At 32.6% G+C, this 22027-nt stretch overlaps 1 protein-coding gene across 1 annotated transcript; it reads right to left on the reverse strand.

Annotated features, from left to right (window-relative positions):
• Positions 1 to 1028: 1028 nt before the first annotated feature.
• On the reverse strand, positions 1029 to 17219 carry LOC115710836 (zinc finger protein BRUTUS-like At1g18910). The gene is made up of 10 exons (XM_030639189.2): positions 16329 to 17219; positions 5309 to 5503; positions 4858 to 5186; positions 4529 to 4757; positions 2697 to 4384; positions 2302 to 2517; positions 2077 to 2214; positions 1740 to 1974; positions 1570 to 1629; positions 1029 to 1449 (listed from the first exon to the last, which is right to left on the reverse strand). Exons 1-10 carry the CDS (start codon positions 16989 to 16991, stop codon positions 1276 to 1278), a joined length of 3927 nt encoding a protein of 1308 aa, XP_030495049.2. The 5' UTR covers positions 16992 to 17219; the 3' UTR covers positions 1029 to 1275.
• Between the last annotated feature and the right edge of the window lie 4808 nt (positions 17220 to 22027).

Here is a 22027-nt window from a genome sequence, read left to right on the forward strand (position 1 = left end):
GTCAAAGGAGTGACACGTAGGCTAGTCTCTCGGACACCCCTTCAACTTCCACTCTCGGGACCCCTAAAGGTATCCGTCTTTGTCTCTTTGATTGCCTATCGGCTAAGCGTAAGATTCCTCCCCAAGACTTTATGTCTAGGGGTGTTCATCCAATCCAACCTGTACTATTTTTCTCACTGTACATCCAATCCGTACTAAGTATAGGTTTCATATTTTGGATCTAATCTAATCCGCATAATAACTCAAATTTAATCCAAAGTAATATCTTGTAAATGTAAATTATATTGATTCAACTACTTGGGTAGAACTCACTCTCGAAAACTAGCCTAAGAGATGAGGTTGCCCAAATAATTATATCTAACCAATCCCATACTTGATCAATGCGAGATCCTAACAAACATTTTTTAAGCTTTTAATTTTGTCATGTGTATTATAAAAATAAAATTTATTTTTAAAAAATACACAATAGTTATTCATTAAAATATATTGAATAACATTGTTCCATTGTTCCACATGGTTTTAATATATAAATATTAAACCATAGATAAGAACATGGACTACTTCACCAATAGCCAGTATCAACTAGTTTTGAGATAAAAAAACCCATAATTCTTATTATTGTATCAGAGTCATATCCCTAACAAGCTTTCCATCCACACCTATCCAAATAGTAAGCCAGTCGCATGACTTAAGATTCGAACAACCATACGCGAGCAAATAGCACAACTTGTGATAAGGTGATTCAAGATTGGTAAGCAAAAAAATAGTCACCATTTTGAGGAGGGATATATGATAACATTGTCCCACATGGATCAAATGTATAAATATTGAGTTATATATAAGAACATATATAATAACACGAGCTACTCTACTCATTATCAATTAATTTTGAGATGAAATCCTATAATTCTTATCAAAATAAATATGTAACAAACAAAATTCTTTGGCAATATATAAAGATAATCAAAAGTTAAATAGGAGAGCAGACTTATTTCTTTGATTCTATAATTTTTTTTGACAAAACTTTGATTCTATAATTTGGCCTTGAATTAATAAAGAATGAATTGTCATGGCTCTCTAAACAATGAATAATATTACAATTGAAGTGAGAGGAGGAAAATAAATGTTTCTTATCTAAAATTATTCAAACCATATATGTAGTGTCAAATACTACGAACAAGTAAAAAAGATTTAATTATTGTACAAGCTGCTTAATTTACACCTTTGTAGTTTCAACACTGAAGTGAATTATTCAAACTAAGTAAAGTGAAAAACTCACAAGAGTCTGGTGTTGTATGAGGCACAGAAAGAGCATTTATGATAGAGCCAATGAAAGGGAGCTTCTCCTCTTTTCTCACAGTCATTGCATAGTATGATTTGAGTTTGGCCTGAGTATTCCTCTGGGATTTTCTCTTCAGCCAATAAGGCATCTAACATTTTGAAATACACCTGCAACACAATAGCATTACAATTTATATATGGTGCTAATATATGATGTTGGTTATTCTAAGAAAAACCCTTTTTCCATTGAATTTCCCATAACAATATAATATATTTAGCTCTACTCACCTGCATGTCTCCTAGTGATTTTCCACAAATTGGGCAAGTGTAATTTGTACATGTGTAGGCCTAGAATAAGCATATGGAAAAAATTAGTATAGTAAAGCTCTGAATAATACTGTTAAAGCTTAAATTAGTATATTTTCAGCCAAATCAAAGAGATCAAAGGGAAATATTACCTCAAAACATTTTGAATGCATCAAATGGCCACATTGGAGGGCCTTCACCGGCAAATTAGAGGTGAAGATGTCCTCATGGCAAATGGGACAGTTATCCATAAAACACTTCTCTCTACATATATGCACCAATAGTGTTCTTGACATGCAAGCATTGCAGTTCATGCAATGGTAGTAGTCAATACCTAGTCCTTTACCAATTCTACACAAATTACAATATGGGCAATGGTAGATTTCCCTGTTCAGTTCAGACAGTTCTTCATTTGATTAAAAAAAAAGTTAATAATAACATTCTTAAAAATGTATTAAGTGTTGTCTATAAGATTTAAAGATATAGTACCGTTCATCATCAAATATTTTACAAATCCTACAAAAGTATTTTGCCATGGAGAATTTATCGCAGGATACTGTTGAGCATATGGGACCTATGGGTTGAATTTTCAGGCATTGCATGCACATCATTTCTGTTACGGATTTCCTGAACACATATATACATTAAAAACATAAAATTTAAATGAATTTGAACTTGTAATATGTGTAGTTAATTAGTGAAGTTTTGACATACCTATCTATGACATGGTCAGTGATTTCATCATGGCAGCGCAAGCAAGTGTGGAGCTGGTTGCAACAAGGGGCAACAAGCTTGCAATTTCTCTTGTAGTGTTTACAACCATAACTCAATTTAAGTGGATCCCTATATGAAGGATGCTGGCCTGGGAACTCTTGTTCATGATCACTCGAGGGAATTTGAAGAGAATGTTGCTGCCTCACAATCCACCGACTGATCAAATAGTATAGAAATAGAAAGAAGAAAAAAATCAATGTATGAAAAAGGAAACTGTCTTTCCATGAGATTATGCAAAGCAGCAAGTGGAAAAGGATTGCATTCATCGTCTTAGAAGTTTTAATTTGAGACTATGAAAAAGAGCTGTTAATAACACTAGAATGCTTATAACTAACCTCACTAGCAGGTGTTGGATTATGTATGATTTCTTCTGAGAATCCAATGAAGAGTCACCTGACACTCTTCTAATTGCAGCCTCCAAATCCTCTTGATTCATTTTCAAAAGTAAATCATAGTACTTAGATTTCTGAGCAGCTTGGAAAAATTGAGCTGGTTTAATTTCACATGCCACATCCTCAATCTCATATTCCATTCTCTTTTTCTCATCCCATCCTTTGTATTCTAAGTTACTGAGGTCACATAAATCAGAATCCTTGGATTTATCATCCACATTACAATCCCCCATTTGCTTGACAGTATCACTAATGCAATCTTTTTCCATAAGCTGCCTATTTTCGCTACTGAGTTTACCTTCTTGTTCAGTAGCTTCACAAAGATAAGGGTAGACAATCTCCAAGGGATCGGTGACTACTGTTGAAGGAACCACAATTGAGTCCTCTACAACTTCAGACATGTCATACCCCTCCCACCATTCTCTCAACCATTCATCAAACATAGTATTTCTAGTGACTTGGCGCCAAATGGACATCATGGTATGCTGCTCCTCTTGTGTTAACGACCCCATTAGCCAAGGTATCATGTCTTGTAAAATTTCAGCATTTGTCCTTCCTAAAATACATCCTATGATCTTCTCTTGCTCCTTTAAAGAAAAACATTCTCTGAATAGGGGCCAAACCTCTAGCTCTTCGCGATGAATGTGATCAGACAACATTTTATGCAATGACTTACATGTATCATGCAGATTCATGCATAGTTGATAATGCTTCCTCATAATTTGATCCATGTTTGTGTTTAGCTCAGAAATTGAAACATTCAGTTCAGTTAACTTGTCAAGAATAAAGGAGACTCGTCCGAAGTGATCAATTTCCAATTTGTGGTCCATGCTGTAAGAGTGGCTAATGTTTGTGAATTTTCCCATGGCCTCCAAGGCTGGAAAGGCAACCTCATCTTCTGCATCGCTATGGATTTGATACAAAAACTGTATTAGTTGAAAGCGCTTGTAAAAGTCTCCAAGAAACCAAGGATTTTGAGCTAAATGAACTGAACTGTAAAGAAGGTTCTGCAAGTCTATCTTGAGAGCCTTATGGAACAAATATATGAAGTCCATTGGTTTTGGATCTTTGGGAACTGAACCAGAATGGTTTTCACCAGAAATATGTTGATATGTCTTTATTTTGTCTGGAAAATAGATGTGCAGATTTATAACACTAGAGTATGATGTTTCATACTTTCTAGTATTATGGGAGCCAAAAGATGATGAAAAAGAGCTTTTGCCCTTTGTGCCAGAGCTCATTAACTTTATTCTAGGCTCAGATTCAGTGAAAGATTTCTTATTTTTGGATTGCAATGGTGAAGATAAAGATGCATCCTTGACTTGATCAGATAAGAATGAGAATTTGCTCTTGAACATTTGCTGCAGGTTCATTCCAAACTTTTCAACAGAGATTTTACCCGAACAACCAGCGCGAAACCACTCATGCAGTAGTGAAGAAAAAGAGTCATGGATTCTAGTATCTCCTTGCTTGATCTTTTTAAGAATGGATCTGGATTCATCCTCAGATAAGTGAGATGAAAACCAAGTGATCACACATTTAAGCAACCCCAATGGCATCATATGAACACTCACATACAGAAGCTGTTGCTGCATCTCATGACTACAGTTTTTGCTAATGATAGGAAATACCTGAAAGGATATTATGAAAAATAAATGTCAAATCACAAACATATGGCTGACCATGTTTAAATGATGATTGTTACTTAGTGATATCTCATGAAAATAAATGACTAAATATCCATGTTAGTCTAAGTCAGTGTAAAGAATTTCCACCTCTGCTTCATGAAACTCAAATTGCTTGCTGATTTCCACCACAAATGATTCGAGTTCCCAGCAAAGCTTCTCAGCAAATTTACTCAAAGATTTATCATATGGAGAACTGTAGTACAACAACATCTGTAAACCTTCAATGTGACTCTCAATAGGGAATCCTTCAGTGGAGGACAAAGAGCCTTTGACAAGTTGGTTCAACACAGGGCAAAATAGCTTCTCTAATGCAGTGCTACAAAGTCAAGAATTATATAAATATCTAAAGAGAATATATTTACATAATAAACAAAGAATGACCCCAAAAAAACAAAAGGAAGGAAGAAACAACTTACTTGTAAAATGTTATAATATCAGCAAGAAATTTTAATTGGACAACTACACTGTCAAGATTAGAATAGTCACTTGACCTTCTTGATTGATAAAGCTCTTCAAGAAGCTTTATCAAATCTTTCCTTATGGCACCATGCCAAAGATGAAGACCATCAACTGGATTGTGTCCAATATCATTACGGCTTAATAATGTTGTTGCCCTCCAATTTTCTCCAAGATATCTTGTACATGAGTAGGGCTTGATTAATATTCTCATGTCTGTAGATCCACCAGAAGATGTTTGAACTTCCAATGAGGGGTGGCTATTACCACCAAGCCAAGAAAGTACTACCTTCACAATATATATTTTGAGTAAATTATATTTAGCTTATGTAAGAGCCAGACATGATGTTGAGATAATAATTAATGATTTTAAAGGGCTATGGATTACTAGTCTGTTAATTAAATAACTACCTCATGTAGTGACTTTTCTTCTGGTACAATATCTTTTAAACAATTTTCAACTTCAACCCTTTCTTGGGGTGAAAGAAATGAGAGGGTCCATGGCAACATATCCTCCATTAGTACTATTGGAACACTGCATAAGAACTTCCAAACCAGAGAAGCTTGTTCCTTTTCAGATATATGTTCCATCAGCAAAGGGAATACCTTCAAAACATATATGAATAATAATATATAACATTTAAGATATCTATAAGTGAATAGTACTGCATATACATGAAAAATGATTGTTACTACAATGTCCCATATGAATTGGGAGCCACATTGTTTGAACTGTACGTTTTACCCATCAAATAAATAAGTCAACTTTTTAAAACCAAAACTGCCAAAAGCTCTCTATCTTTTGTCTATAATTAAGTAACAATTTAATTACACTTTTTCCTTTACACTATTTACTCAAATTTATTAATTGTATTGTTAATTATTAGTTTGTTGAGTTTAAAGTGAAAGTCTGTAACTATAACTTCCTTTTTCAATCTCTTTTCTCACCCACAGCCTTAGAAATATATAAATATATATATGCCAAACTCTTTTTTTTTTATTATTTTTTTTATTTATCATGGTGATGTTTGGTTGCAAAATTTTCTCTAAAATGTTTTAAATTTTTTTAAATAATTTACATTGTCAAAACTATATTTTTTTTTTAAAAACATTCATAGTAAACTAAAATATTACACTACAAAAAATTTTGTTGTAACTAAAAGTAAAAAAATTGTGACAAATTATAAATTATTATTCCTATGTTGTAACTAAAAGGTCCGTGGCTAAAGGTATTAGTCATAAAAATTACAATTTATTGTGACTAAATATATTTTTAATCACAATACTTGTTGTGACTAAAACTAAATTAGTGACAACTTGTAACTAAATACTATGTTTTAATCACAAGTAACATTTTATTGTGATTAAAAGTCACATTTAGTCACAAAATTATTATGTTGTGACTAAAAGGTTGTCACTAAAAGTAGCAGTTTATTTATAGTGTTAGAAACTATATATGTTATCAGTATAAATTATTCGATAGGAATAATGTTATAGCTATAACCAACACCTTTATTAGAAAGAATATTTTGACATTTATTTTTAGTGTTAATTTAATTAATGTTTTATCCATAAGAAAATGATGTCTATGTTTTTTATCACACAATATATAATTGAAAAAAAAAAAACCACTTGATACTTGATATATCAAGTGACAACTATAATAATCATATTATATATATATATTTATATATATTTATATATATATATATATATATATATATATATATATATAAAAGAGCACTAAACAAGTGAATTAAAATTGTTAAATTGTATAAATTTAGCTATAAAAAAAATTGAAAATGATACTACATCAAGTGAGGTATAATGCCTCAGACTTTTAGCTCCCTACTTTTTTTTAGATAAATGTAGTTGAATAAATAATTGTGTGCTAAATATATTTTAATACTTTTTTCATCTCTTATTATTATTTAATTAATATTTTTATTCTTTTTCTATTTTTTCCTATATTTCATTTTAATTGATAATGTATATACAGGGACACGATTTTGTCCCGTTAATATATTTAAGGGTACATATTCTTTTAATGTACCCTGACCGTTAAATAGATTAGTTATTTGATATGATGGTTGAGGTTAATATAAGGGTGTATAGAATAAAATATATTGGTAACCGGTTCACTTTTTGTAATAAAAAATTAATAAATTTTAAAAAGTAAAAACTGATATGACTACCATCAATCTTTTTTGATTGACGCGGTGTCACGTGTGATCCTTTGATTAGCTGAAAAATAAGAGCTAAGTGGAATTTTTGAGCTGATGACAAATCAGGCCAGACGAAGCCCAGTTGCGCCTCAGGCGCGTGCGTGACACGCTCGGACCACATGGCGTCGTGCATGCGCGCGTGGGTCAGGCTTGGGGGAAAAGGAGGAGTTGCTCCTACGAACCTGGCGGAGGTGCCACGTGGCACCTATGTCGGCTGGAAGAGAATTTTGGCCCATTTGGGCTTTTGTCTTATCTCAAAAATTTCAATTTTTATAGTTTTTGGGTCACATTTTTGACAACTTTTTATTCTTTTTCTTTTACAAATGTTATTCTTCTCAATAAAACTCAAACAAAATTAAATTCAAACAAAATATTTCCAACATAAAATATATCACATTAATTTTAATGAAAATATTTATTTAAAATCTAATTAATTTGTAATCCTTTGAATAAAAACAAGGGAAACTTACAAAAATACTAGAATTTGGGTTAACTTTTACAAAAATACTGTAGCATGGAATTTTTTAAAAAAATATTGTGTTTTTACAAAACAACAGTAGAACACAAAACAGAACAACTAAAAATAACCGTAGAACAACAGTGAAAATTTAATACAATACTAAATTATTTAAGGTAAAAAAAAAACCAATCAAATAAGGTGAAAATAAAATATTTCTAAGATAATTTTTAATTTAAAATCTAATTAAAATTAAACAAATACACCAATGTAAAACTCAATATATAACAACACATAATTTCATGAGTTATAAGAAATTTTTCTAACCAATGTTCTACAAAACATAAAGGCACATACTAGGTACCTGATATTTTGTACTCTTTTTTTACTAAACATCACGCATAAACTATAAATGTACTCGGTACGTGATATAACGTACTCCACTACCACTGCACCTATACATAGAAAATAGAAAGGACTGAAAAAGACAAAGATAACCTTAGTCTGACAACATAGACCCATCCTATGCAATATTATTGTACTATAACTACTACCAACTATCATTTGATTAAACCTTTTTGTACTTTTTTGTATTTTTTTTTATTTTTAAATTAAAAAAGTAAATTGACAAATGGTGAAAAACTTACAATAATCGGTTGTCAAATAAATAAAAAAATACAAAAAATATTAAAAAAATAATAAAGTAGGTACCACCCACTATACAGTACAACGGAATACAATCCGTGATTTTACAAGATGGGCACAAAATCAGTTACCTATATATATTCATATAAATATAATATTTAAATAATATAAAAAAATATAAAGAATTTAATGTATGATTTACTTTAAATGTCTAAAATAAAATAGAAAAAATAATTTTTTCTTTAAAATAGAGAAGAAAATGGTTAAAAATAGCATACATTATGTCAAGTAGTATTCATTGCTCTAAACTTATTTTATTATTTTATTTATTTATATAAAAATATATAAAAATGTATATATACCAAATAAAGTTGCGGATAAAATATATATGACTTTTTTTTATACAATTTTAAACGAAAATAAAATATATAGATATATATATGGATAATGTACTTACTTTAAAAAGATTTCATTAATGCATTAATATACTCTCTATCTATTTCGGTATAAAAAAAAATTAGTCTAATTTTTTTTTCATATTCGTATACGTTATAGTTATTTAAGACATCTTACAAAATTTTGAAAAATCCAGAATAATTTACAATATAGAATATAGTATTCAAATAATCTATTTTACTAGCATATAAAATCGCTACAAAAAATCTTATTTTTAGTCACAATAAAATTTGTAACTAAAAGTAATAAAATTGTGACTAATTATAAATCATGATTCTTATGTTGTGACTTAAAAGTCAGTGGCTAAAAGTATTAGTCGCAAAAATTACAATTTGTTATGACTAAATGTATTTTTAGTTACAATTAATACTTGTTGCGACTAAAACTAAATTATTGACAACTTGTAACTAAATACTATGTTTTAGTCACAAGTAACATTTTGTTGTGACTAAAAGTCACATTTAGTCATAAAAAATTATGTTGTGACTAAAAAGTTATCACTAAAAGTAGCAATTTTTTGTAGTGAATAAGAGTTTTTTTATTTTTACATTTTAAAGCAATTTTTTTTTATATTTTTTTATAAAAATCCACATAGCAACCAGCATAGTAACTTAAATCGCAATCCAAATCTACATAGCAACCACCGAAATAATCCAAACTGTAAAAAAAAAAAAAAAAGTTAAAAAATAATATATGGGTGATTCCCCTAAAATGAAATAGTCACGCGTGCAACACAATGTTTAAACCTTATATTCGGCGTGATAATTTTTTTTTTTTTGAAATTTTTTAAACTTTGTAAGATGTCTTAAATTACTATAACATACATATGGTCATACAAAAATTTGACTAAAAATTTATTTTGGATATCAAAACAGATAGAGTTGTACCCGACCCGCCCCGACCCGATGCCAAAAAACCGACCCTCGGAAAACCCGTATAGTTGGGTCGGGTTGTACCCGAAAATGATTGTTACGGGTTTCGGGTTCGGGTCACATATTACATAATTTCGGTGGTCGGGTTAGAACCCGTAACCCGAAAATGATAAAAATTAAAAACTGTGTTTTTTTTTATTAAAAAATTAATACATTAATAATAATATCTGACTATTGCTCTTCTATTCCTTTCGTATTCCACCACCAGACTTCATTATTCAACTATTCATTATCATTTTCATTGGAATGTACATTTAAATTTTTAAATATGTTCAACTTTCAATACATTAATAAATGTATCAATCGACCAATCAATGAATACTAGGCTATTCATATTCTAAATTTTAATCTATTACTATTAGTATTTATCTTTTTCCTTCTTCAATCTTCATCTTTCTTGTTTCTTCATTACTGTAAAATAAATGTGTAATATCACACACAGTCACACGACACACACAGTCACTTAGCACCCGACCACCGTCCCACTCACTACAAGAAAAGGCATTTTTACCGGCGCAGTTCGTCAAATGCGCCGGTAAAGGTTGTCGAGATAAAACAAAATCTGAATTCTCACTTCCATTTAGGCTTTACTTTTACCGGCGCATTATTGCGCCGGTAAAAGTCTGGTTTTACCGGCGCAATACTGAATATGCGCCGGTAAAAGTTACCAAATGAAGCGCCAACAGGCGCGAGAAGTTTGCCGCCTTTCATTTCATTTATTGTGGCGCTTGTTTACTTTTATCGGCGCATAATTGCGCCGGTAAAAGTCTCAAAAAAAGAGAGGGAAACTTCCCGCGTGGATTTCCTGGTAGGTGGGAATACTTTTACCGGCGCACCATTGCGCCGGTAAAAGTGTTAAAGGAAACGTGTGGATTTTGATGTGATAAGTGAGAATACTTTTAGCGGCGCAATTGTGCGCCGGTAAAAGTATATATTGCGCCGGTAAAAGTATTTACTTAAACGCTCGTTTTTGGCTACTTTGGTCAGATTTTAAAAACACTTTTACCGGCGCAATTGGATGCGCCGGTAAAAGTATATATATGAATCAGGAGCACGAAGCCCCCTTCTTCTCCTCCATTTTTCATTTTTTTGCCTAGGTTTTCTCTGAAAACCTCTCAGCCCCCCTCTCTCAATCTCTCTTTGATTCTCTCTCATTCTCTATCAATCTCTCTCAATTTCTAACCCCCCCTCTCAATCCCTCTCAATCCCTCTCTTTTTCTCTTCAAAAAAACCACCACCACCACCTCCAACAACACCACCACCGTCGGCCACCACCACCATCGACGGCGGCCGAGCTACGCCAGCCACCACCGCAGACCACCAAGCCCCACCTCCTCCAATTTATTTAAGGTATTTTTAATTTTTTTTTAATGTTTATATGTATAGATTTGTGTATGTATGTGTGTATTAGTATATGTATGTGTATATGTATGTATTTCTGTATGTATGTGTATGTATATTTATGTGGGTATAAATGTATGTATGTGTATAGATACATGTATGTATGTATATGTATGTGTATGTGGGATTATGTATATATATATGTGTATGTATGTGTATGTGGGTGTGTATATATATATGTGTATATGTATGTATGTATGTATGTGTGTATGTATTTATGTGTATGTGTATGTGTATGTGTATGTAGGTGTGGGTGTGTATATATAAGTATGCATGTATTTGTATGTGTATATTGGTGTATGTATATATATATGTATGTATGTAAAGAAGTATGCATATATATATGTGTGTGTATGTATGTATATATGTATGTAAATATATATGTATATGTGTGTGTATAAGTGTATGTGAGTGTGTGTGTGAGTGTATGTGTATGTGTATGTGTATGTGTATGTGTATGTGTATGTGTATGTGTATGTGTAAGTTAGTGTAGGGTAATGGATATGTGATAAAATTTTTAAATTTTTATAGGTATTAAATTTTTAATTTGGTTTTACTTTTTTATGGAATTAGGTCCGTGTTCGACCGCTCGGGATTACCGCTAGCTGCCCGATTGTCATTTTTGCACTCGATTCAGGTATGTTTTTTTGCTTTCGCTTAGTATACGTAGCAGTGTTTGTTATTAGTTAATATGTATATGCATGTTAGAGAAGTAGGTTCTGTGATAAAATTGACTGCTGTTGGATGGGTGGATTATTTGTTTGTGTATATATTGTATGGAAATATTTGTTTGTGTTATTTATAGGTATTAAAAATTTTGGGTTTACACTTTTTAAGCCGTTATGCTGCCGAAATTTTAGTAGAAAAAATGTAAAATTAATTGAATGTTGAAATTGAAATTGAAAATATGTAATTAAAAAGTTAGTAAAATAATAATTTTTTTAGGTATTAAAAAAAACATTTTCAATTTAAATAATAAATAATTAGGAAAATATTTAATTATGAAATGTAATATATAATTTTAAATATAATAAAATGATATTATTAGTTTTAATAAGTTAGTAATTTTAATTTAAATAAAAAATGATTAAAAATTAATAAATGATTGAAAAAAAAATTAAAGAATGTAATATATAATTTAAAATATGATAAAGTGATATTATAAATTTGAAAAAGTTAGTAATTTTAATTTAATAATAAATTATTAAAAAAATAATAAAAGTGAAAAATGTAATATATAATTTAAAATATAATAAAGTGATATTATAAATTTTAAGAAGTTTGTAATTTTAATTTAAATAATATAGCATTAAACAAATAATAAAAGTGAAAAATGTAATATACAATTTAAAATATAATAAAGTGATATTATAAATTTAAAAAAGTTTGTAATTTTAATTTAAATAATAAAAGTGAAAATGTAATAAAATGATGTTATAATAAGTATAAATGAGCATAAGATATTGTAAAGTATATGATAAGATATTGTAAAATAGCATAAAATTAAATTTGTATTATCTTTTCTTGATCTCTTTGGTTATACACCAAAGATAGGATTTAACAAATGTATTTGTATTATCACATAGTGATAATTTTTTTAAAAATTTTACACATGCACGAAATACCTTAGACCCGTTTAGAGAGGCGGAGTCAGTAAGGACTCTTAAATACGCTTCTCCAAATTATAATAAAGTGTTGTATATGTAGTATGTCTACACCAGGTGGCGAGTCGAAAAAGAAAGGGGTCAGAGGTAAATACAAAGGCAAGAATGTTGAGGAGGAGCTCTCCAAAACACAATCTGCCAAGTTACAGATTGAGCTGCACGCAGAGACTGGCACCCCCGTCGGCAAAAATGGAAAAAAATTCAACAGAAATGGATGACTCGGATGTCTATCCCCATTAATAAATTCAAATGGGAAGATGTCAGTAGAGCTGACATCAATGCCCTCTGGGATAGACTTGAGGTATGTCTTAATAATTTTTTTAATTTCTAAATTACTATACTCTTATTAAATTGTAATTAATGTATTAATGTGTAACTTTTTGCAGACCAAGTTTGTCCTCCCACGAGATAACCCTACATTCGTAGACTACGGTGAGTACGAGATGTCAAAGGGTTTACGTGACTGGAGGGCAGACTGCAAGAAAAAGTGGATACAAAATATTGAGGAGCTTGGACAGGAGAGGGCCGACATGTCACCTCCTGAGGGAGTAACTCAAGAGGTGTGGAGTGACTGCATCGCTTATTGGAGCACAGACAAACAAAAGGTACATTTTTTTTTTAAATTTCTAATTTTAGTAATGTTTAATTTATATAGTCAATAATAAATAATTAATTGTTAGAAAAATTATTAATTTCAGGCGAGAGCAGCGAAAAATAAAGAAAGTCGGGGCAAGATGAAATTTCTAGGAGGCTGGGGCTCCAAGCCTATTGTTTCACATGTTGTCGAGGGGGTAAGTTTATATTTAACTATCATTCATTTAAATTTTTCTAGTAAAATAACAATACTAATATATTTTCTCTTGAAAATAGGCTAACCCCGACACAGAGAATCGCTAACTGCGGTGGAAACTTTTCAAAAGTTTCACCATAAAGGCAACAATTGGCGCAACGAGTACGCACAACAAGCTTACGTAAGTTTACATTTTAATTCAATTTTTATTTATTTCTTTCAATTTATTTTGTATTAAAATTAACCATTTAACTTATTTGTTTGTTTTAGGAGCAAATGGTTGAAATAGCGGCAACTCAACCAGCGCCCACTGAAGATGAGCCCGATGAGCCTGCTCGTCGATCCTACACGCACCCCCGAGACTTACCCGTTATGACGCAAGTACTCGGGGAACGATCTCGACATCTTAGAGGCTTTGGCCATCTCCCTGCATCGAAGGGAGTTGGGGCCAAAAGAGCACCTCGCCACGCATCCTTCACCCCCACCGATCGTTACAATGGAACAAGACGAGGCTTTACGTAAAAAAGTGGAGGAAGCGGAGCGTACAACTCAACATACGAGGCAAAGAAGATGAGACACAACAACTCTACCTCAGACGATTCCAAGATCAGTTTGAGTATCTTTCTCGAGTTGTGCCGGGTTTCAACTTGCCTCCCATGGATCTTCCACCATTGCCCACTCCTGGTGCTGGATCGTCGGCTGCTCCTGGTGCTGGATCGTCATCGCAGCCTCCCGAGACTCAGAGAAACAACGATGACGACATTACCCGCCTATAGAACTGTACTTTTTTTTATTATCCGGTTCGAACATTTAACATTTTGTTTATATACTGATTTTAGTAGAACATAATATAATTAATGTTCGTTTATCTTTTAATGTAAATTATGTTGGTTTTTTTGTTAATATAATATTATAATTATTTTAAAAAAATTAATTAATTATATTTAATTAATTAATATTATAATTAATTAAATATAATTAATTAATTTTTTTAAAAAATAAAAATTAATACTTTTGCCGGCGCATTTTTGCGCCGGTAAAAGTAGCCAAACATTATTGGCGCCAACCGTCAGATTGGCGCCGATAGTTTTGCCGGCGCACTATTGCGCTGGCAAAACTTTATCAAAGCAGGTTCATAGCGGATAAGGGCACTTTTTAACACCGGCGCTTATTTTTTACCGGCGTAATTTCTCGCCGGTAAAAGGAAGTTTTACCGGCGCATTTACTCTACGCGCCGGTAAAAAGTCTTTTACCGACCAAGCTTCCCAGATAAGCTTTGCCGGCGCACAACTGCGCCGGCAAAGCTTTGCCGGCGCAGTTAGTGTACTTTTGCCGGCGCAAAAATGCGCCGGCAAAAGTTGGTTTTCTTGTAGTGACTCGCCACTCCCACAGTCCCACTCCATACCCATGAATCCACCACCAACCATATTGAAATCCCTAGAATTAGAAATGAGATTGAGTTGAAACAATGAGCGAGTCGTTGAGAATGAGAGAAGTAATCGAAGACGAAGACGAAGAGGAATTGAGAAGATTGAATGAAGATAGTAATAGTAAAACCCTAAAGGTGTGATCTTTGATTAGATAATATACAGAGAGAAATAGAAAGAGGAAAGAAGTTTCGGGACACTACCTCCAGATTTCTCGAGAAAAGATTTCTCCAGAAATCTAACTTTTTTTTTTCTTCTTGTTAATTTATCTTTATTATTATTATTATTATTATGGAAATTATCCCATATTATTTTTTTTATTGTTTTTTAATTTACGGTAGGACCCGAACCCGAGTACACTCAACCCGAACATAATCGACCCGAACCCGAAACACCCGTAAACCCGAACACCGGGTTCGGTTGTAGATTTACAATACCCGATACCCGAAAACCCGAATCCGATGGCCCGAAAACCCGAAAATCCGACCCGTGTGCACCCCTAGTACCAAATCATGCTCTCTGAAATTTTAAGGTCGTTACCAATTTCTCATAAACTATTTAGATTGTTGAATTTAAAGACTTTTGTCCAATTTTAATAAAAAAAAAAGTCTAACATAGATGAAAATTCAGGGGGCATGATTGAGTACATGTTAAAATTCGAGGGGTATGATTTTGTAGATATCAAAGTATAAGGAGCATGGTTTAGTACATAAATAATTACTGAAATAGTAAAATTGAATGAAATTAAACAAAAGTTCTTAAATTCAACAATCTCAATAGTTTAAGAGGAATTTCTAACGACCTTAAAAGTTCAAAAGACATAATTTAATACATGTAAAAGTTTGTAGATTCTAAGCCACTAAGGGTAGCTTATTGGTGAGGGAGGGATGGGAAAAAGGGAGAGGTCATGGGTTCGAACCTAGGACCTTGAAGCTATTAAGCTATTAAATGATTGTAAAATACCATTATGCTACACTAAAAAAAAAAAAAGTTTGGAGATTCTAATTAGGCTTTTATTTTTGCATTTACATGTTAATAATAATATATTAACAAGTAAAAAAAAATGTCTTTTCTTAACAAATAAATTAATAATAATAATAAATGTCCGAAACCCGATCCACGAAAAGAGGTAAACAGAAATTGATGGCTTATAAACCACTCCACTGTCCTTAACTCGGACAAGACAATATTACTTTAATTACTATAGTGTAGGAATATATATATAATACAACGTACGTACCGATACTTCTAATTAGAAAAAGTCAACTAATGGTGATTGACCCTATGCATAATTTTCTTGAAATAATTATCAGAATTCAATATATATGAATTGGATTTCATCCCCTTTCCTAGGTGAAAATATTCACAAAAATGCAATGACAAATAAAAATATGGTAAATGAAGGACAATTAATTTAATTAAAAAGCAACCAACCTGTTCTTCTTCCTTAAGCATATGGTTTGAAATGAAGGTCTGAATGGTGCCAATACAAAACACTAGCTCTTGAAACGGTTTCATCGTCATCGTCATCATCGAACCATTAACGTCGTCGTTTTGACGATCATCATCATCATAATCTTCAGTTAAGATCGCATTTAACCGATTGAAAATGGAATCGAAGAGGCCATCGATGCTCTTGTGCTCCAACGAGTAAGCGGACGCCACATTCTTCACATGAACATCCAAAGCCAAAAATATCACCTCGTCCTCCGCCGCACAGTGGTACTTACACGCCAACTTAAGGAACTCGAACCGCCTCAACAGCTCCGCCACCAACCCGCATCGGCCCCTGTGGATCACACCTTGCTCCAACGCGCCCGACACCACGCGTTGGAGATCGGCAACCTCAGAACGAAAAGCCTTGTGGAAGTAAACTAGAAGAAGAATCGGCGCGTGCGCGAGTGGCACTAGTAACAATGAAGAAGAAGAAGAAGAAGCAGTTGAATTAACGTCATGGTGACCATTATTATTAGTAGTTATATTAATGATATTATTATTATTATTATTATTATTATTATTATTATTATTATTATCCTCCGCCAGAGCGGCGTCGTCTGGTGGTGGGGGAGAGTTGACTTGGCCGGCGGCGCCGCCCATCCACACCGAAACGAGGTGTCTTCAAGAGCTTAAACAAGTACATGAAGAGTTTCGGAGCAAAGGGAGAGGAAGGGGAAGGTGGAAGTTGGGAGAGGTCAAGTAGATTTAAGGAGCTTTGTTTTTTCATATTCTCAAATCAAAATTCTCTCTCTCCGGTAATGAGCTTCTCTCTCTCTCTCTCCCTCAAACCCCAGCCCCACACACCACCTTTCTTCTTGCCTTTTCGACTAATTTTTTATTAGTTTCAATAAATAAATGAATAAATAAATTTTTGTGAGTTTTATTTTTATTTAATATATTTGGGATGGAGACATTATACCGAATCCCCAACGGAAGAATGATTTGTTTTTCGCTGTGTTGATGAGATCGATTTTTTGTCTTCTCCCACTCGCTACGGTACGTATAGTGAATAGAGAACTTGAATTAATAATAAAAACTCATGCAAACTATAAAATATAAAATGACTACTATTTTTTTTCTATAAAAGAAAATTAATTAAATAAATAAAATTAACAATTGTGTTTCGAGGTGATCAACTTCTAAATCTGCTGTTTATGTATATTTTATTATAAATCTAAGAGTTAAGCTTTTCGAATATGCTAAAGGACATTACTAATGCAAATATGGGATCTAAATAGTTTAATACTATGAGGTGTATTTTGTATATATTTTAGTAAACACATAATGCTCAATAACAATTATATTTTAGTTTTTTTAATCGTACAACATGGAACACTTATATAATGTTACAAATAGAACATTGTTATTTTGGTACTATTGGTGCTTATTACCAATATGAGATGACGTCTTAATCAGGATTGAGACTCAATACTATTGTACCAATAATCAGTGATAGACCCAAAATTTTTACTGTGTGGGAGCTTATTTATCATAAAAAAAATATTTATACCTACATTATAATCACTATTACTAGATTTGTTTAATTTTGTGGGGGCTTTTCTACTATTTTGATCCATAATTATCAAAATAAAAAATTTATATTTAATTTTTTAAAATGCAATATTTTTGTTAGTGGGGCTATAGCCCCCACATTATTATGAGTGGGTCCGTCTCTGCCAATAACAGTATAACACATGTTGATAGTAAAAATTCATCAATAATGAAAAATAAGAAGATATTTAACTTGCTGAAACTTAAGAGAAGTTGTAGAGCGACAATAGTGAAAATTAGAGTATCGTATAATAAACTCTTAAGTTAGGGTTACACAAATTTTCTAATCCCTTTGAATGAGGGGTGAAGTTCTATTTATAGGGGTTACATGTGGTCCCGGGGAACAACCTAGTACTTAGTACATTCATTAGTTGTAGAGGTCAAAGTAGTGGTTGCAGGGTGGTGGTTGTAGCATATTGTTGGTCAAGTATACCAGATGCTGCAAATTTGTGGTGATCCTACTACTTGCTCAATTCTTGTCTCCACGCTTTGTCAGACGTTGTGGCTGAGCAAAAGATGGCCCCCACATAGTGGTCCCGACTTGGTGGCCCTACCGTGGTGGTTCTCGTACCTTCTTTCAAGACTATTTATTTATCTTATACTTTAGTAATTAGTGTTTCTTTGTTGTAAGTTATGTGTTTGGACTTAATCTTTTTAATAAGAATAGTCTTTACTCCTTAGGATTCAAATTGGTTGGACAAGGCGAGAATGAATGAGTGATGTTAGAACTTTCAAGTGACCAAACCTCTCAAGGTGCCAAGAGGGGTTGGCGCAGAAGGGTGACACAGATACCCCCTTGGTGCAAGGAGTCAAGACTTTGCCTTTTTGTTCTCTTTATTGAGTTGGAACTTGCTAGTGGATCAAAGAGATACCTAGTCAAAACATGCTTAACCTATGACTGCGATTGTTGTCACTACCAAGGGGTTAATGCATGTCTTCATCTTTTTTTTTTCTCTGGAACTTGTTGCCTCTCAACTTTCATAAGAGATTAGTTTGTTTCAATGGGATGAGAAGAGGTCGTGTCCATGACTTTCGAGAAGATGTCGAGAGAGGTGAAGTCCACCACCCCAGTAACTTTCGGCAAAAATTCGTCAACCAAGTTATGGTTGAAAACCTTGAATAATAATCACTGATAAAAATAATGTAATGATCTTAACGTAAATATATTAGAGAGAGTGGATAAGAGAGTAAATGTGAAAAGCTTTGTATTCAGGAAATGGTCTCATAAAATTACAAGGTTTTGACCCCCATTCTTTTAATATAGTGGAGGGGATTTATGAACAAGTATATTTTCCAACTGCACTTGTGGACTCTTGTCACTCCAATATTAATTTGAAAGTTGGTTTTACTTTTGAGCATTCTTAGGGGCACATTCTCCAAAAACATGTGTTCAATGAGACATAGACTCATTAAGGGTCTATGTATTCTTTTATTTGAGGAGTGTGGGCCAAGCATGTTGTTTCATGAATTCCAACATGTTGTTTCATGAATTCCAACATGAGTGTGTGAGCCAATTATTGTCATGCACGTATTTTAACATGAGTAGCTGGATTAATCTACTCCGGTGGTTGCTTTTTGATCTAAGGGTTGAGATTCAACTTATCCAACTATAAATACACCTCTAAATTGTTGGGAATTTTCATTCCCCCATTCTTTCTTTAGCTTGCTATCAAAATTTAGGGTTTCCAACTTAGTTTAGCTTAGCATTGGTATTTTTGGAGATCTTCTTGTTCCTTTCACTCTCTCTCTCTCTCTCTCTCTCTCTCTCTCTCTCTCTCTCTCTCTCTCTCTCTCTCTCTCTCTCTCTCTCTCTCTCTTTGTCGAGATGGATTTGCACAAAGAGGACATGATTGTCGTTGTAGCGACTAAAATCATAACCTCAAAAATATTTGTGGCCAAGCATGCACAGATCGTCACACATGTGCAGGAGATTTATATGATATCTCCCTGCCAATGGTGATAGAGCAAACCATCCTCCTCTTGGTTTCGTGGCATTCATCCCCTAGATCTTGAGGATTGGGGGTGCGCTTCCTTTCAACCCTTAATTACTTTGGTTCTTGAGGTATTTTGATTTGGCCCTTTTTTAACTTTATCCGTACAGTTGAATTATCCTTTATTGTTTGTATATTCTATTTAAACAATGTCGCGACCGACCTCCAACTCTGCTCGAGGTACATTTCATGTACGACGTGGCTCCTATTCTCGAGATTAGGGGCTTTTATTTCCTTCATAAGATTTCACGCCATTTCTCATATGTTGTGGGGGCTCCCAGTAATTGTGGGAGATGGACGAGTTCATTCCTCATGTGAAGGGTGTGGATGGTGTTCGTGTTGATTTTTAAGATTCATATTAGAGTCGCAATGAAAGAGAATAAAAAATTTGGATTTAATAAAAATTATTGAATCGGATATGAACCATAAATCATGGATCTCAACACAATTATACATAATGAAGCCTAACTATTATTTTTACAGATTCTTACCTCTTGTTTTCTATTAGAATTTTCTCACTATCTTTTCGTATTACACAATCGAACATCCAATTCAAAAGAATTTGTTGATGAGTTTACACTAGGGTCTTCCAAGCTAGTATCAACACGCTAGGAATAGAGTGGGCTATTAAATTCAATTTAGAAAAATATAATTTAGTGATCACAATGTGTACTCAACTCATGAGACACTGTGATTAAGATAGGGAAGAACACAACACACACACTACATTAGAGAGAGTTTTGTGTGTGGATGAGAACTAGTGAGACAAAGAGAGAGAGAGAGAGAGAGAGAGAGAGAGAGAGAGAGAGAGAGAGAGAGAGAGAGAGAGAGAGAGAGAGAGAGAGAGAGAGAGAGAGAGTAGGCGTGTGAGCTTAGAGAGAGAGAGATTAGAAAATTCAAATGTATTTTTAAACCTTAATTGTTTTCTGTAGTCTCGTATCTTTCACTTTTTTTTTATTATGATATATATCACATATATAATGTTGTAAACAAACCCTTTTATTTAATTCTATAAAATAATATATGATATTTATTTTTAATTCAAATTTAAATATAAATATCATATAACTGATTAACAGAAATAATTTATAATCTTTTATTTAATATTATCCTTTTACTTTTTAATACATTATCTCATAATATATATTTAATATAATAATTAAAAGATAATTATTAATTTAATTTGATTTATTTTAATAATAAAATAATCAAACAAAATTCTTATGGGTCTTTATATGTCACCCTACATGTAATGACCGCTTAATTATTTTTGAAAATTAGTAGATAATTAGGGTCTAATTTTAAAAGAAGAATTATTTTTATGAATATGAAGATATATTTGAATTCTAGGGGTGCTATTTATATTATATATGAATTTTATATTTTTTTTTATATTTTTATGACTGGTAACAGTGGACTCGACGTTTGGCCAGTAAAGTCACTTTATTATGGTTTAATATTTTTTAGAATAGTGGGACGAGTTAGTTAGACGTTTGGAATGTCAGAGATAGGCAGGATAATGAATTTGGACCATTTTACCCCTAAGCCATTTTGCCTTTTTAAAGCTTTAGTGGGGACATTTCGGTCATTTTGATAGCATGGATAGGTGGCTTTTCCTATTGTTGGCAGCTGACCACTATTTTAATTAGTAAGTTAGTTATTGTTTGAATTATCTTAGTGAAAAAAAAAAATCAAACCAAAGTATACTATCTCTCTCTCTCTCTCTCTTGCTCTCTTCACTTTGGCTCTAAGGAGAACATAAGAAACTAGGATTTCTCCATCAAATTGTAATGAGTTCTAGCTAAAATGCTAGGAGGATTATCAAAGGTAAGATCCTAGTACTTTTTTCTTAAGTTATTTGGAAGTTTTCTTTAGGTTGAACATGCAATTTATGAAATTTTTAACTTTGTTCATTTTGGGAATTTAAAGAATGCATCTTGGATTATTTTTGAATTGTATAGACGATCATATGTTGGTTTGAACAGTTTTGGTAGAGATTGAACTAGGTTTGGGCTTGTGAGTTCAAGTTTGGCATTTTAATGGTGATTTTAGTTTTAGTAGCTTGATGATAAATTTTTCAGTTGGAATATATTG

The sequence above is a fragment of the Cannabis sativa genome, chromosome 3 (genome assembly GCF_029168945.1).
Source record: "Cannabis sativa cultivar Pink pepper isolate KNU-18-1 chromosome 3, ASM2916894v1, whole genome shotgun sequence".
Lineage (NCBI taxonomy): Eukaryota > Viridiplantae > Streptophyta > Magnoliopsida > Rosales > Cannabaceae > Cannabis > Cannabis sativa.

What these genes read in the sequence shown, in the direction of transcription:
- LOC115710836 (XM_030639189.2), bottom strand. Translation starts at nt 16,991, where the DNA reads ATGGGCGGCGCCGCCGGCCAAGTCAACTCTCCCCCACCACCAGACGAC. An exon ending in TGCTTAAGGAAGAAGAACAG is followed by an intron (nt 5,504 to 16,328) that starts GTTGGTTGCTTT and finishes TATGTTTTGAAG; the next exon opens with GTATTCCCTTTGCTGATGGA. An exon ending in TGCATTCAAAATGTTTTGAG is followed by an intron (nt 1,630 to 1,739) that starts GTAATATTTCCC and finishes TGCTTATTCTAG; the next exon opens with GCCTACACATGTACAAATTA.